General features: G+C 46.2%; 1 protein-coding gene across 6 annotated transcripts in view; it reads left to right on the top strand.

Annotated features, from left to right (window-relative positions):
• Positions 1 to 24,719, top strand: part of MTMR1 (myotubularin related protein 1) — a 533,995-nt gene that overhangs the window by 467,592 nt on the left and 41,684 nt on the right. For all 6 annotated transcript variants that reach the window (XM_085608016.1, XM_085608018.1, XM_085608021.1 and 3 more), the window contains 2 exons: positions 2,472 to 2,585; positions 16,477 to 16,653. In XM_085608016.1, the coding sequence (XP_085464142.1) occupies positions 2,472 to 2,585; positions 16,477 to 16,653 (291 nt within the window). The remainder of the gene's footprint in view (positions 1 to 2,471; positions 2,586 to 16,476; positions 16,654 to 24,719) is intronic.

The following is a 24,719-nucleotide window of genomic DNA, read 5'->3' on the forward strand; positions in this document are numbered from 1 at the left end:
CTTCACCACTTCACTCTCACAGCAGGGTTCCGCGCTCATCTTCATTCAGAGGCTGCACAATTGAGGCTCAGGAAGGCTTCCTGCACTATTTTACACACCCTCGTCGTCACCATTCCAGGCGGCAGTGCATTTGCGCATATTTCAAAGCGCTGCTACAGAGGAGCATGCTCATGCAGTCGGCGCGGCACTCGGGGCATAATCTCAGCATGGTCTTACCGCCCGCACCTTCAACCGGCATCTCCGCTGCCCCACACGCTATTCAACCTACCACATGGCCAGGAGTCTCCAGCCCGAGACCCACCGATGTCGTTCCACCGCCATTTTAGTTCCACATGTAATGCCCCCCGCTCCGCAGCAACGCAGTGCATGCAGCTCACAACGCGGTTCTGCAGTCGGTAGGAGCAGCTTCTCTCGCAGCGCTGATTGTGTAGGGGCCAGTCCTTGTCTCCGCAGCCGTTGTCTAGGCTGCTCCAGGCGATGTCGGCGGCGGGATCGCTACGTCGCAGGGCGCTGCCATTTTGTCACGCTGATCGGCACTCGCACGGGGAGATCGGCAAAGGGCTCAGAACAGCCTCCTCCGCGCGTTTTCAGGCTCACCACGCCTGCAGTCCCTGCCCCAGCACCTCCGACGCCCCCATGCGCGTTTTAGCGGCGATGGGTGATCTGCAAATCCATCTGTTACGCACTGTTCTGACCTGACCGGCGGAGCTGCCTCAGAAGTCAGCCATGCCGCTGTGCGCCCTCTAGCGCCCTCCTACTCTAAGCAATGTTATACTGCATCACTTGCTGTTGTGCAACATCTTAAAAAAAATATTAACAAAGCCAAATAACTCTGCGGGACTTATTTGGCTTTGTTAATGTTTTTTAAAGAGTTGCACAGCAGCGCAACTGCAGTGCAACATGACTCAAAAGAAATAAAAATTAAGCGGTATGGAGTGTTGACGGTCATAGCGCTTTTGTTTGTTTACTTTAATTCATGTTGCACAGCATGTGCACAGATGTGGCATTACGGTCAGAATGGTGCTCATGTAAAGCACTTCAATACCTTTGGGCAGAGTTTACGTTATAAACCTGCAAAAGTAAAACAAGCATTGGCATAGACAATAGGTCTCGCCTTTGGGACCTTATAAGTGTTTGGTTATCCAGCACAATATCCTTGGTGCAACAACATCAACTGTTGCATGGCTAAACACTTATAAGGTCACAAAGGCGAGACCTATTGGCTATGCCAATGCTTGTTAACCCAAGTCGTCTAATTGAAATTTCCAGATTGGGAATCCTGATGTGACTGCAATCATAACAGCGGATGTCTAAACATTCAGAATTCAGAAACTGCCAGCAAACCTTCCATCACTGAAAAGAGAGGTCCTGATATTTTGCATCCATGGTTTGTCTCGTGAAGCACATGCAATTATATCAAGTTCACTCAAAAATAAAATATATAATGGGCACATAGAGCTTCTTGTCTTGACTTGTAGTTTTATTTTCAGTTGTTTTTCTTTTTTCGTTACATCTTCTTTAGCCAACACGTGTTTCATCGTCTCTGGGATGTATCCCTACAACTTCATCAAGGCTATTCTGTATATGTGTCCTCTGTTTTCAAACCTATGTGGTTTGGAAAGACTGCACCGGAGGTTGTCGGTACGTAATGCCCGTCAAAGGCGTTAGTGCAGAGAGTTGATGCAACAATGTGTGGTTGCGGTATAAAGTTGAGCATTCTCCCCAGTATAAGTTGCAAATCAATCTACAATATGTGGCTTGTACTGCTTAAATCAAGTATAATAATGGTGCCCTTCTGCTTCTTACAGAAAAATTCACAGCACCACTTTTTACAGCTTGTCTGGAGCCGACTCGCCTGGACTCGTCACGGGAATACAACCTTGAAGGAACTACATCTCCACGAGGCTTTAGTTACACTCGCAAAAACTGCTGCTGTGAATTTATCTGCAAGAAGCTGAAGAGCAACATTATTATACTTGATTTAAGCAGTACGAGACACCTATTGTAAATCGATTTGCAACTTGTACTGTCTGGGGAGAACGCTCAACTTGATATAACATTAATTGAATGATCAAATAAACCGGTTTCATACAAAAAAAACATACAAGCCTGCTAATAAAATCCTGTGTTTCCTTACTCTGTGGCATGCTTTTTGTGTACTACTTAAGATATTTTAGTTTCTTGTCAGAACGTCTTAGCAGTTGATTGGTAATTGTTATGTTGCTCTTTAACACTATTAGTAATGTATTCAGGCACAGTATCTATCAGCACAGTTTATTTCCTAATATACGTACGGTAATGTGTGTTTGTACTGAATAAATCAAAGCATATGTGTAGCATGCTTTTGCTTGACACCCTTGCTTTGCTTAGAACACAAATGCAGGCAATATTGGAAGGTAACGTCCCTCTTAAGTCTGTAATACCTGTATTTACCCTCACAAAACCTGCTGACATAAAGGTTTTTCGTTTAGTTTCCAGCAGCATTCGAGTTTAATGAACTGTTCCTGATCACCACGTTGGATCACCTTTACAGCTGCCTCTTTGGGACCTTTTTGCACAACTGTGAACAGCACAGAATGAAAGAGGTAATTCTGGCCATTTTTTTCTCTATCTTGTGTGGCCAAATTAGAAATTGTTGTCCTATGAAGAGCATGGAGATTGTTTGCTTCTAAACCAAGTTGCCTTGCTTGATGTAAAGTTATTTGTGTTTTGGAGAAAGTGAAACCTGCTCAATCGGTTTGTATAGAAAATATGTGAGCAATGTTTTCTTTACATTACACAAAGCCACCAACACTAGTCCGCGTGGCAAGGTTTAATTCTGATGTCGTCCAACCATGGGATTACCATGGAGACTGGTAGTATGAGCTGGGTGTTGTTAGCATAGGATGTTGATTGCGTGGGAGCAGATGATGCTGACGGGTGGAGTCAAGTAAGCGTTGAACAGAGTGGGGCCCCTGGAGGAGGAGGAGGAAACCTCAATTACTGGCACTACCGTTGCTCACAGGCAGCAGCGCTGCCAGCAGCAGGGCAAAGTGGCTGTTCAGTACGACCGCAAGGAGCAGGGGAAGCAGCTATTAGTGGTGAGTGGATCTTGGAGCAGAGACTAGGAATCCAAAAAGGCTGTTTATCAGGGAGCCTGCACAGTTCAACTTATTAAAAGTGGTGCCGCAATATTGATTCAATAGGCATACCTGCTTTTCTTGTGTCCTTGCCAGGGCAGGAAGAACTACAATCCTTCTCTGGTTTATGACATGGCATCCTAGTTTTAACAGCACTTCATTTACGGCGTACCTTGACCTAGAGAATAAACGGCATTTGAATTCTATGGATGCTGACATGAGGTGCGCTCAATCAGGAAAAACAGCACATCTTTAAAACCTGACTACATGCGTAATCTGTCAAAGGGACTGTGATATGTATTGACTTAGCAGCGCACATAAGTTTTGTGCGTCGTGAGTTTAAATAATAGAGGTCATGCAGGGGGTGCAGAGTATATAGCAGGAGTAGGTGCAGGACTGCAATATTGCGGCACCACCATTAATAAGTTGAGCTGTGTAGTCTCCCTGATACACAGCCTTTTTTGGATTCCTTGTCACTAAATTTCCAGTACCTGATGACGCGAAGGGAAGCGTCCCGCGTCTTGGACTCTGCCAATACTCCTTGAAGGTGGAGCCTTTTGCCAATCTTCGAATGGTATGTCAACCATAAAACTCCTAGTGCTCCACTTATTGTGGTTTTTTTCATAAACGTGAGCTGTCAACAATTAGGATTGCTTTTCATTTTTTTAAATGCATTTAGTTTTCTTTGAGGACTGGCTTGGAATTTCCACCCCATGCTCTCTGTTTTATGCAGTGTCCCACCATGTACAGATCATGCCCTAAGGAAGACCTTCGCTAAAATTACCCAGACCCCTACCGTGCTTAGTCTATCTCTCCATCCCACCCCAAGGGAATCACCCTGTGTTATTAAAAGGACTCCCTAACACTGGGATTCCAAGCGGCATGCGGCATCATAGGGTCCTCGCCTGGATACCTAGTATATCTGGATGGGCTCAACCTTGGTAGCCAAGGGAGCTCTTTGGATATTGAGTGGGATCCTAGATTAAAAATAGCCTAAGGTGTCCTAAGGGTTACATTGTATTTTCATTGGGCACCCTGATGGAGTTAAAGACAGGTGGGGATGCTCCAAGAAAATGAGTATCCTCTGTATCCCTGGGTCAACATGTTTCAGCCATCACACCAATGTCTCATTGGGCTAATTGGCTTTCATCAGGACCTCACAAGGATCCAGTTAGTATTCTATTTGTGCGCATTCAATTGTGAAAATTCCATTCGCCATACTCATACATGTCATACATACTGACACATTTGGTCTCTATTTGCAATTCTACTAACTGGATCCTTGTGAAGTTCTGACAAAAGCCAACTTGCCCAATGAGGCATTACTGTGATGGCTGAAACATGTTGACCCAGGGATACAGAGGATTCTAAAGTGTGTGCATAGCAGTGAGCTAGGTTTTGAGGCCCATACGTGGGAGTACGTTGCTTATTGGTGATAGACCAAGCCTCAGTGCTAAGAGCCTGGATTTATGGACGCCTTTAATTGTTTCAAACAGGTAGCTCTGTGGAATTGGTGACTTGCAAATATTTAAACATGACCATGAGTGCTTGCGCTTTTTGAAGCGTTCCTTATCTTTCGCCCACAACAATAATTTTATTTGTGTATTCATTGCAAGTTTAAAAGCATCATGGGATATGTTTGCTTCCCAGAAATGATGTGCGTCCACCATCTTTAAAACCTCACTTCTGGCATGGGCCCATCAATACATTTTCATGCCATCTTGAATCGCTTTCCTGATAAATGATCTTAGTGTATCCGGCAAGCAGTCTCTTAGTGATGACATATACTTAAGAAGGACGCCTTGCTGTACAAGCTCTTGATCAGCGACCCTTGACCTTCCCTAGTAGGTCGCCCCGCTGCAGCTCCGCCTGCACCCCGCTGTCATCTACTGCCGCCGTTTTAAGTCGAGGCCCTCCACCACCCGCAGGCTTCCACCTGCGCCTCATCCCTGGTGGCCAGTGGTGGCCTTAGGTTCGTATCCGCTTTGTTGTGTGTGCCTGTAACTGTCTGCCCGCTCCTCTTCTGTGCCTCCCTGCCCCCAGCTCGCCGCTTTGCTTCTGTGCCCCCTTTTGATTCTGTACCCCTTGCCAACTTCTGTGCCCCCTTTTATTCTGTACCCCATGTGCTGACTTCTGTGCCCCCTTCTTGAGTCCATGCCTGTCTCCTTTCCCCCGTCCCCGCTTCCCCTGCGGCCCCGCCCCCTCCGTGCCCATTAGCTCCACCCAACACTCGCCTCCCGCCTCCTCCTCCCTCCCCACCTCCCCATATATGGCGGCCGCGCGCAGCGGGCGCGCTGCTGGCGCGCCTAAGGCAAGCCCGTCCGCGCCTGGACCACGCCCGGACCACGCCCAGCGCCAGAACCCCTGTCCCCGCACCAGCTACAAAGACTGCCTCCGCTACGACGCCAACACCCTCGTCGCTCTCAACCCAGGAAGGACCCACACCTGCTGCAAGGCCACCCCGAAGCGCACCCACGGTCCCTTCACCTGCCTGAACTGCAGCTTCTCCTGCCTCGAAGGCGCCGAGATCCCCGCCACGACGGAACCCAACCAGCTTAGATGCATCCTGATCAACTCCCGCTCCGCACGCAAACACGTCATCGAGCTCTGGGACCTACTCGACACCGCATCCCCGGACGTCCCCTTCTTGACCGAGACCTGGATGAACGAAGCCTCCTCATCGCCGACGGGTACAAGATCACCCGCAGAGACCGTACCAACGGGGCCGGAGGCGGAATCGCCATCGTCCACAAAAACACCATCAGGGTCTCAACAAACACCAACGACACCCTCAGTACCGCCGAACACATGCACTTCCAGATCCACAAGGACCCCAAGACCATCCTAAGAGGAACCCTCTTCTACAGACCGCCAGGACCCCTGCCTCAATTCTGCGACTACATCACCGAGCTCATCCGCACACACGCGCTGACCTCCAACGACTACATCCTCCTTGGAGACCTGAACTATCATCTGGAGACCAACAACTCCTCCACCCTGATCGACAACCTCGCCAACCTCGGACTAAAACAGCTCGTCACGACGCCGACCCACATCGCCGGTCACACACTTGATGCCATCTTCTCCTCAAGCCCCCACGTCACCTTCAGCCACGCCTCCGAACTCACCTGGACAGACCACCACTGCATCCACTTCTCCTTCCAAAAACCCCTCACACACCAACGCACCCTACAGACCCCCTGCCGCTGCTGGGGCAAAGGTCACTGAAAAACAACTACAGACAAGCCTCGCACTCAACCCTCCGATCAACCCCACCAACCCTGATGATGGTGCACTCACCCTCGAATGCTGGATGAACAACTGCGCCAACACCGTAGCCCCGCTGAAAAAACTCACCAACAGAGACACCAGCAAAAGAGCCAGCTGGTTCACCCCGGAACTCCTCGACTCAAAGCGCACCTGCCGTAAATTGGAGAACATATGGCACAGCTACAAGACGCCGGACAGCTGCGCTGCCCACAAAGACGCCATCCGCAACCACCACCACCACCTCATCAGGACCGCCAAAAGGACCTCCTTCACAGACCACCTTGACAACAAAGCACACAACAGCAAGGAGCTCTTCAACATCGTGAAGCAACTCTCCAACCCCAGTTCCAGCACCAACGACATCCTGCCATCGCAAGCCCTGTGCGACTCCCTCGCCACCTTCTTTCACCGAAAAATCACCGATATCCATGACAGTTTCAAACCCCGGACAACCCTTGCAGGCCTCGTCGCACCGGACCCACCGCACCCCACCGTCCACGACTCCCTGACAACCTGGGCCAACGTGAGCATCGAGGACACAATCAAGACCATGGGCACAATCCACTCCGGATCCCCGTCCGACCCTCTCCCACACCACATCTTCAACAAAGCCGGCAATTCCATCGCACCCCACCTGCGCAACATCATCAACCTCTCCTTCGAGACCGCTACCTTTCCTGAGAACTGGAAGCACGCAGAGATCAACGCCCTACTGAAGAAACCCAAGGCGGATCAGAGCGACCTCAAGAACTTCCGGCCCATCTCCCTGCTTCCGTTCCCAGCAAAGGTAATCGAGAAGATAGTTAACACCCAGCTCACCCGTCACCTCGAAGACAACAACATCCTGGACCCCTCCCAATCAGGATTCCGCAGCAACCACAGCACCGAGACCGCCCTCATCGCCGCCACAGACGACATCAGGATCCTTCTGGACAACAGCGAGACGGTGGCCCTCATCCTCCTGGATCTCTCCGCCGCCTTCCACATCGTCTGCCACCACACACTACGCACGTGCCTCCAAGACGCAGGGATCTGGGAGAAGGCCTTGGACTGGACCACCTCCTTCCTCTCCGGCAGAACTCAGAGAGTCCACCTCCCCCCATTCCGGTCTGAGGCCTTCAAGATCATCTGCGGCATCCCACAGGGATCCTCCCTCAGCCCAACGCTGTTCAACGTCTACATGGCACCACTAGCACGCATCGTCCGACAGCACGATCTCAACATAATCTCCTACGCTGACGACACGCAGCTGATCCTCTCCCTCACCAAGGACCCTCTCACCGCCAAATCCAACCTCCACCAGGGAATGAAGGACGTCGCGGACTGGATGAAGGAAAGCCGACTTAAGCTGAACACAGACAAGACGGAGATCCTCATCCTCGGGTCCAACCCCTCAGCATGGGACGACTCATGGTGGCCCGCATCACTGGGGACCCCCACCGGCCCCCACCGACCACGCATGCAACCTGGGAGTCATCCTCGACTCAAAACTCACCATGACCAAACAAGTCAACGCAGTCTCCTCCACCTGCTTGAACACCCTCCGCATGCTCCGCAAGATCTACAGATGGATCCCTACAAACACGAGGAAAACAGTCACCCAGGCCCTTGTCAGCAGCAGACTCGACTACGGAAACACCCTCTACGCCGGAGCCTCGTCCAAGCTCATCAACAGACTACAAAGAATCCAGAACGCCTCTGCACGCCTGATCCTCGACGTCCCGCGCCGCGACCACATCACCCCCCACCTGAGGAACCTGCACTGGCTCCCCGTCGACAGGAGAATCTCCTTCAAGCTCCTGATCCACGCACACAAGGCACTCCACAAAACCGGCCCAGCCTATCTCAAGTCGACTCTCCTTCTACGTACCCAACAGGAAACTCCGCTCCGCTGACCACGCCCTGGCTACGGTCCCGCGCATCCGTAGAACCACTTCCGGAGGCAGGTTCTTCTCCCACCACGCCGCTAAGACCTGGAACACCCTCCCCCTCTACCTACAACAAACCGAAGACCTGCTGACCTTCAGGAGACAACTCAAGACCTGGCTTTTCGACCAGTAGCAGCAGCTCCCCCCACCCCTCCCCCCAGCGCCTTGAAACCCTTACGGGTAAGTAGTGCGCTTTACAAATTAACTGATTGATTGATTGATCTTGTAGTCTAAACTCTAAGCGAATCTGTGCTGGTGAAGTATGCTGCAAAAAGTGGAAAAACTTCCACTGAGAGTTGTTCAGAAATACGTTTAGCTTCCCTGGGAAGGCTACTGACCCATAAGCAGATGTTTGGGTCAATTTTGCTTTGATTGCCTGCAAATTTGTTTTTCCAGGTTGGCGTGTGTATTTTATTATGTGTTTTTTTTTTTAAGTGGTGATGAGTGAAGCCAGGCTAGGTTTTAGTGTGTTTAGATGGAGTCCCGGAGTTGGAGCCAGAGCCCTAAATATTTTCCACCAAATTACCTCCCAAGTGCCATTTTCCCTTCTTCTTATGACCACCTCCAAAGATTCCTCTTTTGGTTTTTTTAAGATTCACTGACATCCATTTGTTTGTACAGTATAGAGCCAAGTTTTGTAAGCCAGTTGGAAATAAGTTCAGAAGACCTATGGGCTACATGCATCAAAATTATAAATTGCGAATACCTAATTGTGAATTCCTGAGAATCGCAATTAGGTAATCACAATTTACATTGCATGAAACTCAGTGTTTCAGATAGCGATTCTTAGGGGGTCGCAAATTGCTCTACCTGATTAATATTATTGAGGGAGATCGCAATTTGTGACCCCCTGGGAATCGCAAAAATCATGGGGATGGTGGCCTGCTAAGGTCAGCAGACCACCATGTCCGTGATTGCTTTTAAGTAAAGCAGTTTTTTTTTGTAAAGCAGCCCGCTTTCCTTAAAGGAAAACAAGATACTTTACAAAAAATAAAATTAAAAGTTTTCTTTTCATTTTTTAAGATCAGGCAGTGGTCCTTAGGACCACTGCCTGCTCTTAAAAATGCTTTTACAACCATTCACAAAGGGGAAAAGGCCCCTTGGGGACCCCTTCCCATTTGCGAATGGTTTACCACCTACTTGAAGTAGGTGGTAATATACGAATATTTTGCGACTGCATTCACGGTCACAAAACATTCATGCATACCGTTGCGATTCGGTATTTGGAAGGGATGCCCTAAACACACCCCTTCCAAATACCGAATTGCATACCCATTTTACTGAATCGCAAATTAGGGTTTGGTGCATCTGAAAAGCATTTTTTGCATTCGCAAAACGGGTCAATTCTGCGAGTCGGCCCATTTGCGAAGGCAATGTACTCCATAGTCAGTAGCATATTGTCCTGACATCAGCAATTGTTGCTCCAATTTTGAGGAATGTGAGTGCGCCTTGTCCAACGTTTTGCTTAGGTCAGAAATAGAGGTTGAACATGAGTGGGGCGAGTACACGCCCTTGTTTATGACCTATCTCAGTTCTAATTGCCGAGGATAGTCCCTTATTCGTGCCATTGTTAACCTTGCCCAGGTTTCAGAGTACAAGATCATTACCACACGTAGAAATTTTGTCAGGATGTTCCACAGCAAATTCCTATCCACGTGGTCAAAAGATTTAGAGAAATTAATAAATCTTGTGTAGAATGGTTGCTTTTTCTGAGTATATTTCTCTGTCAGCATGAAGAAAGCCACAAGATTGTCGGTCGTACTTGACTTGGGCCGAAAGTCTGTTTGATTTCGTGGAACCAGGCCTGATTCTTCCGCCCAGCATTCCAGTTCTTGTAATAAGATGCTGGAAAAAATCTTTAAGTCGGTGTCTAGTAATGCGATCCTTCGGTAGCTGTCTGGACCAGAGTAGGGGACTCTGGTATGAAGTTTTCTTGGAGGCAGAAGTTGTACTGCTGGAGGAGATGTTTACCCCAGAACCCCAAATCATACTTGTAATTGATACTGGTAGTCTATTTGGGTCCAGCGCCCCATTTTCTCAGAGTTTCTTTATTTGTGCTTTAATTGTGGTTTAGATAAAGAAAGTTGGGGTGTCACTCTTGTCATCTGCATACAATGTTCTTAATTCTCTAGAGTAATAAAGGAATCCAATGTGGGTTAGCTGGCTTGTTGCAGAACATGGTTGCCAGACAAAAAAGTGGGACCAAGCTCTAGCTGTTTAATTAGGGCCCACAAAGGTGGTTGTTCTTTGATTTACAGGCTTGAAGAACTTTGATCCAGACATGCTCGCTTTGCCTCCCAAATTGCTTTTTTGTATTCATTCTTTAGCTCTATAAATGCGGGCAGATGAGGTCCGGATACGTGTGCATGCTGCTTTTAGTGAATGTTTCTGATGTTTCAGTGCGCTGGTATACCACTTGTTTTTGGCCAGACGTTGGCTGGTCAGTCGTAGCCAGTTATTTGCTCCCAGGAAGCTTTTGAGTTCTTCCTGCATATTTTTCCAGGCAGCTAGTGGATTCAGTGCATCCCATCTCTTTTGCAGATAAGTCTGTTTCCAGCGTTTGTATTTTTCCTGAACAAGCTCAGACCATCTTGCGCGCCTGGAGACCCATGTTATTCCTCTGGGCAACATGTTCATTGTCATTTAGGATTTCTACAATCAGGGGTTGGTGGTCACTTTTGCAGCGTTCTTTCACTATGAATGTTGTGACCCTTTCGAACTCATAAAAGAAGATGAGCACCTGGTCCAGCGCTGACTCCGCTAACTTGTTTTTTTTTGTGTTGCCACCATTGGGCGGTCTATGGCAAACCTCCCATTTAGTACTTTTAGGGCCATAGCTTCGATCGTGGATAACAGCTGGTGATCGAAATTATCTGACTTTACGTATATTAAAGCCTGCCCTGGAATGCCTGGGCTTACATCCAGGGCTCTCGCTTCCTTACGGCTCTTGTAGTGTTTTGCCAATTTTAGGTTGAAGTCGCCGGCCAATATCCATTTGGTGCTGGCATGACAACTATTTAATTCTAGCAGTGCGTGTTCCAGGGATACATTTTATCTTTTATGTCCGGACCTCCTTTGGGTTCAAGTAGACATTCACTATTAAGACTGATTCCTTTTGAGTGTCAGGTTTCCAATCCCTAATCAGTACTGCTTGCATGAAGGAGGAGTCTGTTCTCAACTGAGGTTGTATTTGGAGCTTTGTTAAGAGTCACATAGATGCTCAGCCCACCTTTTGCCCTGCCTTTTGCTCCACTTTTTACAGCAGGTTTGTGGAATTGTGAGTAGCCCATGCTCCAGGTCTCCTGGAGGCACATCATATCAAACGACCGTAGGTGGGTTTCTAATTCCGTGTCTAACGCAACCTTGCTCGCTCCTGCTATGTTCCATGATATCTTGCTGTGGTGGCTTACAATGGAACTTCTTGTCAATGTGTAAGTACTTGGATCATTTATGGAGAGCTTCTGTAAGCCAATTGATGTTCAAATTGCGGGTCAATGTCAAACCAGTGCATCTAGCCATGTGCTCTACTGATACTCATTAAGCCTATTATGCGTTCCGAGGTTCAAGAAGGCGCGGATTGGAGGGAGATCATTCATGGTTGCGGCTACTAAGCAATGGAATGCTTTGCCTAACTTTTTGCGGTAGATTGAATCTGAGCCATTTTTCAGGAAAGCACTGAAAACCTAGCTTTTTAGCCTAGAACCGAAGGACTAGGTTAGCGTGAGCATTTCTTGTTGCTCGCACTTCTGTCTTGCGTCAGCGCAGGGACACCTCTGCTTGAGGTAGCTGTTCGCGCTTTTTACAAATGCCGTTATTATTATTATATGATGATTTTTTACTTGTGCCTGGTTTGCTGAAGCTTATCTGAGGCACCTTTTGCGTTTAAGACAATTGACGTGTTCTCTGGGATCTACAGTCATCCCAGAGATGTGCTGTTGGCTGCAGGGTCAGCAAATTAGGGTACTTCTCTGAGAGAAAATAGCGTAAAGTGCTTCCCCATTCTTCCAGCAAGGCACTGTTGCCTAGTATGTACACCATGATTTTTGCCTTTTGAAAATGTATTTTGGTAGATTCCTTTTTCTCGCCTGGTCCTGGCACCAAGAACACTACATAGTCCAAATCTTTAGTGTTAATTGTATCCAGTCCTGGGAGGGCACAACAAATTTTGAATATGTTTGACCTATTTAAAATGTCCCACGGTCCTCAAGATTTGTAGCTGGGGCAGAAAACTAAGGTGGCCGCTGATAAAAGCATGGCGGTTCTCTCAATTTTGGTTTTCAGCAGTTCGAGGTTATTGCTAGAAGCAGGAGGGTTGTTATCATTAGAACAATTTGGCTTTTGGACTTGAATAGAGCGCCTCTCGGGCCTTCTTTTATGAAGCTAGTGCACACAGGTGAAAAATGGGTGTTCATTGTGGCCAACTGGCTTGATTGGCCCAGTCAATTGGTTGTATTAGTGACTTGCTTTAGCACTATTAAGGATTATCATAGTGACTGTGGAATTGTTGCAGGTTATACCCAGGTAGGTTTTTTGCTATATTATGAATCTGTTGGTTTTAATGCCTTTTTTTTTCTTCTTGTTTACCAATAGGTTATTAGGCTATTATACCCTATAGGCAGTGTTCCCTGAAACCTCTGTGCCGCCAAGCGCGCTGTGTCTGGTCTGAAGCGCGCACATCACCGTGAGCATTCGCGCCGTACGCTTTTAAATTGCGAGCGGCGCGAAAAACTGTTATTTGCTGATTGCGGGAAGCCTATGCCCGCAGGGGCTCCTGCACTTGCCGCATTTCTTTAATATTGGAGCGCTGCTGAGGGCTCTTTGTGGGCCTTTGTGAAAATATTTGTTAATTGCAACACCGTCATGCGCTGCAATTAACAAATATTTTCAGAATGGCCCACAATCAGCCCCAGCCGCGCATCTATTAAGAGAAGAAATGCAACAAGTTCAAAAGCACGACGTGTCTTTACACGTCGTGCTTTTGTACTTGATGCATGTCTTGTCTTAATGAAACACGACTGCGGGCTGATTGTAGGCCATTGTGAAGGTCTCTTGCTTCCTGCCCAGACGAGACAAGGAAGGTGTCCGCTTCTGCACTGACGCTGGCAGCTGCGCCATTCTTTCTTACTCTTATTCCCTCTCTGTCTGTCTAGCTCCTCCTCACCTAACGAAAACCGTGACTCAAGAAATGGTTCTCACCCTCGTTCTTTCTGTCGTTCATTTGTTCCCTTGTGAAATGGATGCAAAAAAGAAAAACACTTTTGCTGGAAATGCCGTTTTGACATTTTTCTATTCCAAAGTGCAGCCTGGGAAATAAAAGGTTCAAAATATGAAAAATCAATAACTAAACAAAGCAAGACGGAGTGTTCTTAAAGTGGCCAGATCGGTTTTATTCAAACCCCAAAAATATTAGCGTCACTTTACTGAGTTTGCCAGTCAAGCACTGTTTTCCCCCGGTGGGGAAGTGCACCAAACCTGGAGGTACTGCAATACCTGGTTGATGGGTGCTTTGTGTTCACAAATGTGGTCTTTTTAAACCATACTGCTTACGTTTTGTGAGCAAATAAGCAGTGGACATTGAAATGGGTCCTTTCTGGGCCCTGTAGTTTTCAGGCAGAAGCACTCACTGATTTCTGAATAGTGAGTGTAAAAGCGTTAAGTTAGGCATCCAGTTGTTTATAGCAGGTCAAATTGGATTGTAGTTGAAGGCAGTGTGAATTTCTCTCAGTGGGGCAGTATGGTGTTCAGAGAGGGAGCGGATGTAGTACTGGGGGCAGAGCTGCCACATTTAGAACTGGGGAACCAGGTTCAGCCTTCATGAGCAGACCCCCAGACCACTCTCCCTGAGGGAGCACATTTCCATGCTAGACCTTAGAAGGCCCTGCAAATCCGGAAAAGCCCTGGTGTCTTACCACTAGCAGGTGGACACTAGCATTGGCAAGTGTGGGTTCACCTTGAAGGCTTACCCACCACAATCCATACTGAAGTTCACCTCCAGTCTTGCAGGCAGGCCTACGAAGTAGCGGACCCTAGAGCAACAGTGACTCAGTCACTGAGGTCACAGGATCCCCGGAGAAGAGCTGGCTCTAGGGCAGTGCGACCGGTGTGACCGCAACGGCTGCTGACTTTGAGTGGGGGCGTTGTATAGTGTGGTTTTAAAAGCACTTGCTGCCTCCTTCCTGACCTACAGCAATTTGCGGCAATAATAAAAATGTCATGATAACTCCGGTGAATAAAAGTCTTCCTAGAGCGAGTTCGGAGTTTTGTCTAGTGGAAGTTTTGACTCATGGAAAGATAGCGCAGAGGTTTTTTACATTTTTTTTAATTAATTTATTTCAATTTCAGATTCAAAAAGAGCACATACAGATGGTTATGCTGTAGCAATTGATGACACATTAACAGTTCGTACACTCGGGGTGGCAGGAGATATCGACAATGAATTAGATGGCAATCGTAGAAACACAAACACTTGATAGTAATCAATCAGGTTTACAATGTGGCAGTGGAGGATTACAGTACATTAATGACATGAGCAATCAAACATCAGTGATAGTCAACAGGTATGCAGTTAGTGGGCCCCAAATATCACGAGGTTTGGAAGTTCTAGGCAATTCCTCAGCATAGATAGCGCAGAGGGTTAATCTGCCTGCTGCTAAGAATATGTACCATGCCCATCACAAAGTGCACATATTGTAAATAGGTCAGTGGGTTACTGCTTTTGTCAGTAAGATTCTTTTGCTACTTGAAGTTTATAAGTTAAAATCCTAACAAAGAACAGTGAGCTATTAACTTTAATCTTAGAGCTGCATACAGACTGCAAGGTATAAACTAGAGCTTTATGGTTTTTTTTCCCTAAGCCTTTGATTATCCTAATGTTGCAAAAAGTGTTCATGTGGATGGAAATCAATAACGATTATTAAAGTGACCCCCAATCATGGTATTAAGTTTTAAATTCTGAGTTTGTGTTTCTCCGGATCAATCACTATTAAACTATACTGCCTACTAATATGGTTGTCATGTGACTCCTACACCTTGTAGTCCTTTGTCTTATGTAACATTTCCCATACAGTGATTTACACACGTAAAATTGATTGTCTCCGTGTATATTGCCGACGACAGAAAATCCATGGCTCGGAAACAAATGGCTTGTGCCTCCACTTTTAAGCATATTTGGGACATTCTGTGATTAGAAACATATCCCACTTTGTGAATTTATTTTAATGTCAATAATTCATATTAATCGTTAAATAATCATGTGTATCCATTGGTTGAATTACATAGCATAATAAGCTGTAACTGGTCAGTGAAATGCCTAACAAATACTAAAGATTGGGATGTTTTGCAATCCTGGCCACACCTCTAACTCCGCCCACTGATCCAATCATCAGGTTATTCCCGCCTTCTGATTCTCCGCCCACAGTTCCCCCACTTTTTTTTCCCCACTTCGACCACTGATCTGATGCAATGACAGAAGAAGCAAAATATCAGTCGGGTGGCACACTATTCTAAGCACAGATTTTTCGCTTAAATGCTTTTAAGCCATGCCCTTAATTGCATCTGTCACGCCCCTTTGATAAACCCCCCTAGTTTTTTCATTCATCTTTAAGCCCGGGTCTACACGCGCGGTCGGGTTCTTGGCGCACATAGCCTTGGCTGAAGCGCACAGAGACCTTACTCTGCCGCACATAGAGGAAAAAAATTAGAGGGAACATTGCCTATAGGTACAATCATTTTCACCAGAACACATTTACACTATTCAAACTGTATAATCTGCCCGGAACAATGTATGAATTTATTTAAAAGTAAGCAGTAATTAAGTTCATTTTATGAGTCATTTGACCCAAAACAGATTATTTTTAGATTTGACACCTTTGCATTTTAATTACCTTTTATTGAGCTACACGTGAAATGATTGTATGTTTGGGTAGGTTTGAAACTTGGATAGAAAGCGCTTACCAAATTATAAGAGGATTAAATTACTTTAAGATGTGCAGTGCATTTGTTTCAGATTATACTGACTCTCATTACATATATTTAAATGTTTTAAAACCTATTTTATCTTGTATTGCCTCTGATAAAGGTGAAGCAAATAAATACATTTGAATGTGGTAATGTTTTGATTAATGATAAAGTTTTAAAATGCTTAATTCTTCTCTGGTTAGGAGCTACACATAAGAACAATTTCATTGTGGTCCTACGTCAACAGTCAAGTAGAGGAATTTACAAATCCCTTCTATGTAAATTATGAGAATCATGTGCTATATCCTGTTGCCAGTCTGAGCCATTTGGAATTGTGGGTGAACTATTATGTGCGATGGAATCCAAGGATGAGACCTCAGGTATTTATAACAACGAATAAACTTCCTTTTTGGTTTCTGCTTCCTATGTCTTTTGATGAGTATTTTGCATTCTAAAATAATCAGATATCATCCAGCTACAAGAGCTTCCTTTAGAGCTCAAGCAAACACATTGTAAGGTGAATATGAATCCTGTGTGATCTGGGGAGTTGTAATGACATGAATGCAAAGCTTGCTACATGCTTCATAACATGGGTTCATTTGTGCACTGTCAAGCTGTTGTGCAGCAAACTAAATAATGTCTCTGTAGTGAGAGAAGGCACAATTATCTATTTTTTAAATTATTTTTTTATTTTCAGTTTTAAAGAGTTACAGAATACATACAATAAGCAATAACACTGTTATAATTTGTTGCATCAAAAACGTTGCCATCATCAACATAGTAAACCCCCTGCACATTCCTTTTAATTTGTGCTGGCCTGTTTCAACGCCAGTTCCCTTGCATAGTCAATACATATTCCTTTTTTGGTCTAGAAAACAACAGTAGTAGTAGTAGTCGACCGGATATCACCACTAAGGGAGTCCCCCCTCGGATCTAGCCGCAGATGCCTCCTGAGATATTTGCGACATGGGTTGTTGTGTGTCGTCCTCCAAATCAAGCCCAAGTGCCGCCTCTATGGATCCCATATTTTGCAGAATTTCCTGGAGCATCCCCTACTAAGGTACGTGGTATGCTCAGCGGCCATATATAGGTCCATTCCTCTCCTCCATTCCAGGACCGTGGGAGTTTCAGCCACCCCCCATCGTCTGGCATATCCCTCTTGGTGATCACCAGACCCATGGAGGCGAAGTTCAGTTGGGCCCTGGTGATGTCCACTTCACTTGGGATTCTGAGCACCACAAATCATGGTTCAACCGGCAATGTCACACCCAGGACCATCTCTAATGTCTCAATTATCTGTACCCAGTATATCTGCCACTCGGGACATGCCCATATTGTATGGAAAAAAATCACTTTTGACCGTTTTGCAGGTGGTGCAGTATGGTAACTCTGCCCTTCCTATTTTATGTAATCTGTCCCTGTCGTAATAAATTCTATGTAACACCTTGTATTGAATAAGGCGGAGCCTTGCCTTAATAGCTACCTCTCTGGGGTGCATCAGTGCCACCTCCCAATCTGTCTTCGAGTGACCCGACATCTTTCTCCCATCTTGCCCGCAGCCCTCCCTGTCCGTCCGGAATATTATTGTTAATTGTTTTGTAGGTGTAAGAGACTGCCTTTTCTACCAGTTCTTCCTGTAGAAGCCTTCCCTCTAGTGGGGCACACTCCGGGAGGTGTTCGCATTGGATATACTCTGCCTGCCATGCGTGACGCATTTGTGCATACTTGATGAATTGGGATTTGTGCAAGTTGTATTCCTGGCTGAGCCTTGTACGTGGTTTTAAGTTCCCCCTTTTCTATGATATCCCCTATTGTAGAGATTCCCAGGGGATCCCAGGCCCCAAACCCTTTTAGTTTTTGTAGCTCTTTAAACCAACCCCCTTCCCAGAGCGGAGATGTCCACGCAGCAAAGTGACCTGTGTCGCAGGCAGTAAGTGGGAACCTCCATTCCCCCCAAAGAGGTAGATGCGTATGTGGTGCCATTTCTTCCTTTTCTAAGTGGTATGTAGGATGGTCCCTGGCCTTATGAATCCATTCATTTATGGGTACCAAATGTGATGCCCAATAATAGGCCTCTACATCTGGTAGCGCGATCCCTCCGTTATAGGGATTTCGCTGCAGTGTTTTGAGCGCCACTCTGGGGTGACCCCCTTGCCACAGTAGAGACCTAAGTCCGCTGTCTAGCTCTGCGAAGGTGCCCGCGTGGAGTGGATTGTATGTATTTTGGAGGGCATACAGCAGTTGGGGTAAAGTAATCATTTTAAAAATGGCCGCTGCTCCAAGCAGGGAGAGAGCAAGGTCTCTCAATCACTCCGTGTCTAATTTAAAATTGTGCAAAACCTTTTTCCCTACATGTCTCCTGTTGTGGGGTCTCGAATATCCCCAGGTACTGAAAGCCCTCCTGTACAACCCTCAGTTCACCGGGTAGAGAGAGGCCAGTCTATTTGGGTGTTAGTCGGGCAATAAAGTGGACTTGTTTCAATTTATTTTATAGCCGGAGTGACTGCCGTAATCTACTATGGTGTCAAACAAGGCTGGGATTGTCGTGATGGGATTAGTGATATACAATAAGATATCAGCGTAGAGGGAAATCTTTTCTTCCCCATCGTCTGTGGGAGCCCTTTGGAATCCACGGATTGCAGGGTGTTCTCAAACTCTGCAGGCAAGGAACTCGAGGGTTAACACGAAGAGAAGTGGCGAGAGAGGGCACCCTTGCCGTTTCCCTCTCTCGATAAGGAACGGTGCCGAACACGTTCCGTTAACTCGCACTGCAGCCACGGGTTGGCTATAGAGGAGCGCCACCCAACTGCGAAATGTAGGCCCTATCCCGAATTTAGCCAGAGTACAGTCCAGAAATGGCCAGTTTACTGCATCAAACATCTTTTTCAGCGTCAAGCAATAGAAGTATATGAGGATTAGCCCGGTCCTTCACCTTCATTAGCCAGTTATGAGATTCAGGCGGGAACCTCGGCCCGGCATGAATCCCGACTGGTCATCGTAAACCAGGGTCGTGATGAACCTCAGGAGGGGAGTCGCCAGGATGGTAGCTAAGACCTTCGCTTCCGTGTTTAGTAGCGAGATGGGCCTGTACGAGCCGCACTGATTGCAAGGTTTGCCCTCCTTGTGTATATTCACTATGGTTGCCAGTCTCAGATCAGGGAGTAGGATACCTTCCCCATGTGAGTCGGTGAAGAGCCGAGGTAAATGGGGGCCTAAAAGGTCTACATAGCGCTTATAGAATTCGGCCAGCAACCCGTTGGTGCCAGGGTCTTCCCCGGACGAAGTTTCATCACAGCCTCCTGAATTTCCATCAGGGACAGATCACAGCCTCCTGAATTTCCGTCAGGGACATATCTGCTTCTAGTTCTTGGGATTCATCCCCTCCCGGTGCTGGAGTAAGAATTGCTGCTAGGTACTCTCTTATCTCTGCATGTGATTTAAGGTTACGGGCCCGATAATGCATATAGTAGTTTATTGTTCGATTACTTAAAATCAGGCAAAAAAAAAAATAATTAATCTTAAATGCAACAAAAAGTAGTTCAAATTGTTAAAAAGATAGTGATGTGAAATAAATACATATATATCTATATACACATACACATATATATATATATAATGGGACTACAAAGAGGTGTTCATGCTATTGGTTGACTCTGCTGGGCCCCCACCAATGGGAGCATAATGGATCGTTTGAATGCCGGCAGGTGTCAGTTTCTGGTGTTTGGCATTTGAGAAAGTCAGTAAAGACGAAACGCGTCATGCCTGCCACGCTGCAATAAAGATGTTCTCCTTGGCTCCCCGTTGTGTCCCTCTGGTCTCTTTCTCTTCGGAGTGAGGAATCTTGCTGTGGATGTATATATACCTATACATACTTTTTTTTTTTTTCTTTTTTTTTAAAGAAGCAGCTAAAGTGTGTTTAAAAACATAATGACCTTGTTGATTAGTTTAAAACCCACCCCCAGCCTTCAGTAAAACATGCAAAGGCTCCACCAGTAAACGTCTTGGAGTTTGATAGGGAACGCGGGGTCCCAGATTGGTCATGGATTTAAAGATCGTGGCGATGGTTCCTGCAAACCTACGGAGTTAAGTTTTTTTGCAGTTTGGAAATCAAATTTTGTAGACTTAACATTGAGCATCGTTTTGTTGGGGTTCATTGCTGATATGATGGCTTGCCGATCGAATGCCGTGCTTGATCCATTCACCTCGCCAACAACCGCCTTCTAGCCTTGAGAAATGTAGGGCAAACACACACCACGTGCTCAATAGGTTCTGAGTGATGACCGCAGCCCCTACAATTAATGTCCTCATTTCAGCGTCGCCATGCAGGCAAATGTTTTTAAAAAGGCCATTCGCCCATCCTCAGTGCCATAAGTCTTTTCTTCCAGGCAGCTGCATAAGTGCTCGAAAGATATGGGGCCTGTGATCTGGGTTTGAGCTCAGTGATTATAGACCAGGCGTGTTTTCTTTTAGCCAATTGTGCCTTTTTCCGATGGAAAGACCAGAGGCGAACACTTCTTTTAATGGACAGTTTTAGTGCCTGCTGGGGCGGATTAGTTCCCCAATAGTCCACGACATCGAGCAGATTCAAGGAGTGTTCGAGGATTGACCTACTGATATTTCTTGCCACAACTTGGCCTCCAGGCTTCCTTCCCTTGAATTACGCAGTTTGTGACACAACTTGATGAATGCACCTGCTCCAACACCCTCATGGTTCAGAAGGCCAAACTCGAGCCTGATCTGAGCCAGAGATGCCGATTTCGGAAGGTGCCAGGCTCGTTTGTAGATTCTAATTGTTGTTTTATTCAGCATTGACGAGTTGCTCTACAACATTATTTCTTGACCATAGGTTAAACAGTCTGTAACCTTTGCCTTCATGACTGTCAGGAGGTGGGATAAGCTTGGGCCAAGTAGCTGTGCCGAAAGTTTCATTGTTGCTGCTTCGAGGGATAATGCTTTTGCTTTGACCGCTTCTTTCTGTTTTACAAAAGAGCCCTTGGAATCCATGTGAATGCCCAGATATTTATACAATGTCACAGTTTCCATTTTTTTGCCATCAAAGAACCACCCGCCAGTTTGCTGCTTCCGATTCCCGAAGGTGATCGCTTTCGTTTTTGAAAGTTTAAATTCCAGAGCGTTACTTGATGTGAAAGAAAGCAGCTGGTCAAGAATTCTCTGTAAACCGACCCTCGTGTGGCTGAATAAAACAAGATAGTCGGCGTAAAGCAAATGACTAATTCGGGATCCACCAAGTGACGGGGGATGAGAGTTGACCTTGTCCAATAGATGGGATAAATCATAAATGAAAAGATTGAATAAAAGAGGGGCCAACTCACACCCTTGTTTGACCCCACAGAAAGTCGGTATTATTCTTGAGACGTGTGACCAGTCATCCAACTTGATGCGGATCCAGGTGTTTGAATGAAGTTGGGTTATTAATTTTAACAGGTCACTCGGGATTCCCCATTTTTGTAATTTGTGCCATAACAGGGCCCTAGGCACCTGGTCGAAGGCCGCTTTAAAGTCAACAAAGCAGTAGTGTAATGACATTTTTAAGAATGCTGCTTTCTCCCTAAGTACAGATAGGGCCAGTAGGTTGCTAGTAGTGCCCGATTTGGCCACAAAGCCAGTCTGGTTAAATGGCAGCCGCTGAGTTTTTTGCGCCCAGGATGACAGATCTTCCAACAGAAGGCTGGCGTAATATTTGGAGTCTACATCGAGGAGTGCTATCATCCTATAGTTTTTAGGATCAGCTCTTCTGCCTCCTTTAAAAATTGGGTGAATTATTGCTCCTTTCCATGATTCTGGTATATCATAAGTGTGTCGACAATGCAAAAATAATGGGGCCAGATGTTCGGACCAAAGCGTGGGGTCAACTTTAAACAGAACCTGCGGGAGCCCGTTAGGGCCTGGGGCCCCGTCCGACCGGGCGTTGCTAATACAGCGAGTAATATTTTGTCTCATGCCTTTGTAGGAGAGCCAGAAGTTTGAAAGTAAAGGGTCTTGCTGAAACTTGGTCTCCACGGTATTGATAAATGAAGTAGAAGCATTGGGTTTATCATGTATGGTTAATGCGGCATTTCTCGTTTTCCATGGTGAGGTGATGTTCAATTGATCCCTTCCTTTATTTTGATCTTTGAAGTGCTCTGTTAGAAAAAGAACCCATTCTGCTTCGCTTATTATTGGCGCTGCATTGGACAGTTACGCCCAGTGTCCTCCTGTTCACCAGTGACCAAAAGGGTTTAGGATTGGAGTTTTTACTGGCGTGGACTAGTTTCAACCAGAACTGGTCGGTAGCTTTATGTTAGTCCCTGTTGATAGATATTCTCAATGCTTTCTGAGTTTGCTTGTAGATGGCGAATGCATGAGCATGACTCTGACGTTTCCTGGCGAGACGTAATGCAGCATTGCATTTGGTCTTTAATGTTTTCGTCTCTGCTGTAATAAGAGGTTGTACAGGGTTTGAAAATTTACATACTAAAGGCGGGAATTGGCTCAGCAATTGTTGGACGAGGAGCTCGCATATTTTGATTGGGACAATCTCTCCTGTGCTCCATTCTCCTAGAGATCTGCATTTGTCCATTATTGCGGGGATTAGATGATCCGTCCATTTCAATCTTTTAAGGTTCTCTGTGCATATGCCAGTTGTAGTATGAGCTATTGCTGAGTGATGAACAACATTGAGGGATAGACCTATTTTTTGGGGGCGATGGTCACTAACTCCCAAAGGTGCAATATAAAAGTTCTCTATGAAAGGGAGCATTTCGAAGTTTCCAAGAGTAAAATCAAGAAATGAGTGGGAGAGGCCGTTTGTTCGAGTCCAGGCTGGTGGAGAATCCATAGAAAATCTCCCATTCAATACAGTGAAACCCAGGCTGTTGAGTTGTAAAACAGCATATTCACCCAGCTTGATCGGCCTAATGCCTGATGGTTTGAGAAGGGGCACTAGGTATGACGGGGAGTATTTCATTATATTCCTCTGGAGTGCTTAAGTATAAATTGGTATTAAAATCTCCAGAGATTAAGCATGGGACTGCACCATGGTCTTTTATCAGGTTGGACATGATGTCAATCAGTCGGTTGTATTTGGCCTTTTTCTTGCTGGAGTGGGGTGCAACATAAATGTTAAGCAAAAAAAGCTGTCTGGCTGGGTTTGAACTGCTAATTCTGATGCCAATAATCCAGTCTTCATTAAATTCCAACACATTGACATTCAGGGATAGTTTACAGGCGACATAGATCGAAAGGCCGCCTCATGGCCGGCCATGCTTGTGCACTCTTATTGCTGGTAACCTAAATTCAAGATAACCTTCAATAGGGGAACTTGTTACAGACCAGGCTTCTTGGAGAAGTATGATGTGTTTTTTTTTCAGGAATTCCAGACTGTCGGGGGATTGAAGTTTCGTATCAAGGCCATTAATGTTCCAGGAGCATATCGACAAACTGGATCGGATAATATTTCAATCTTTATGGCCTCGAAACAGGGCCCCTGGCAGCCAGGCCCAATCGGACTTTACAATGGATTGGCTCTCTGTGGCTAGCTCGCCACACTCTGTTAGAGAGCTGCTTCGAGCTGATGTTAATATTGAAAATGGTAGATTTACTGGTTGGATAGCAGGAACCAAGGCACTAGATAAAATTGAGGGGTACCGAAGATCGGTAGGTGTTACTAGGTTTATACCCCAGCTGTTAAATTGCTCTTTCTGTGCTAGTACCTGGTCCTTTATTGCTTCGGTTGCCAAGGTTATCAAGGTTGGTTCAATTGATCGGTTGCTGTTACTGGGTTTAAATCCAATAGATGTTATGTCGCTGGATTCCAGTTTGCTTAATTCTGGAATTGATTTAAAAAGTCTAAGAATGTTCCCACGATTCAGAATGTCATGCGCGCCTTGGGAAATATACTCCGGGACTAATAACAATTTGGTCTGGGTCCCTTCTTTGCACAGGTGGCTCTCTGTGGGGACGATGGTAAGAACTGGGGATTTTACAGTGTTGTCCGGTCCCCATTGGTTTCCAAAAGGTTTTTGCAGGAAGCCTGTCTTTTTGCTAGAAAGGTTTGGAGACACTTTGTTAGAGATAGTTTTACTGCTAAAGGAGTTAGGGCTTGCTTTGTTAAGAGTGATTTTACACTTGGTGGCAGGACCCTGGGTCGTAGTTGGAGTTGGTCGACGCCTTTCCTCTACGTCGTGGCTGGGATTACGTGTGGCGTGTGCTAGACCCTCCGAGTTCTTCCCTGGTCTCGTCTTGCCTGCTGTCAGCAGGATAGATGTACTAGCACCGGGGGTAGCCATTAAGTTGTCGTTTGTGGGTGACGGGCGGTCCTGGTCTGTTTCGGGCTCCTCGTTGGATGGAGGAAGGCCACCTTTTGGTGATGTTTGGAGAGTAGGCTTAAGAACTTCAATCTGCTCAGACCAAGTGTTTGATGCAAGTTGTGGGTTTGTTAATATAG

Source organism: Triturus cristatus, chromosome 5_2 (genome assembly GCF_964204655.1).
Source record: "Triturus cristatus chromosome 5_2, aTriCri1.1, whole genome shotgun sequence".
Classification (NCBI taxonomy): Eukaryota; Metazoa; Chordata; class Amphibia; order Caudata; family Salamandridae; genus Triturus; species Triturus cristatus.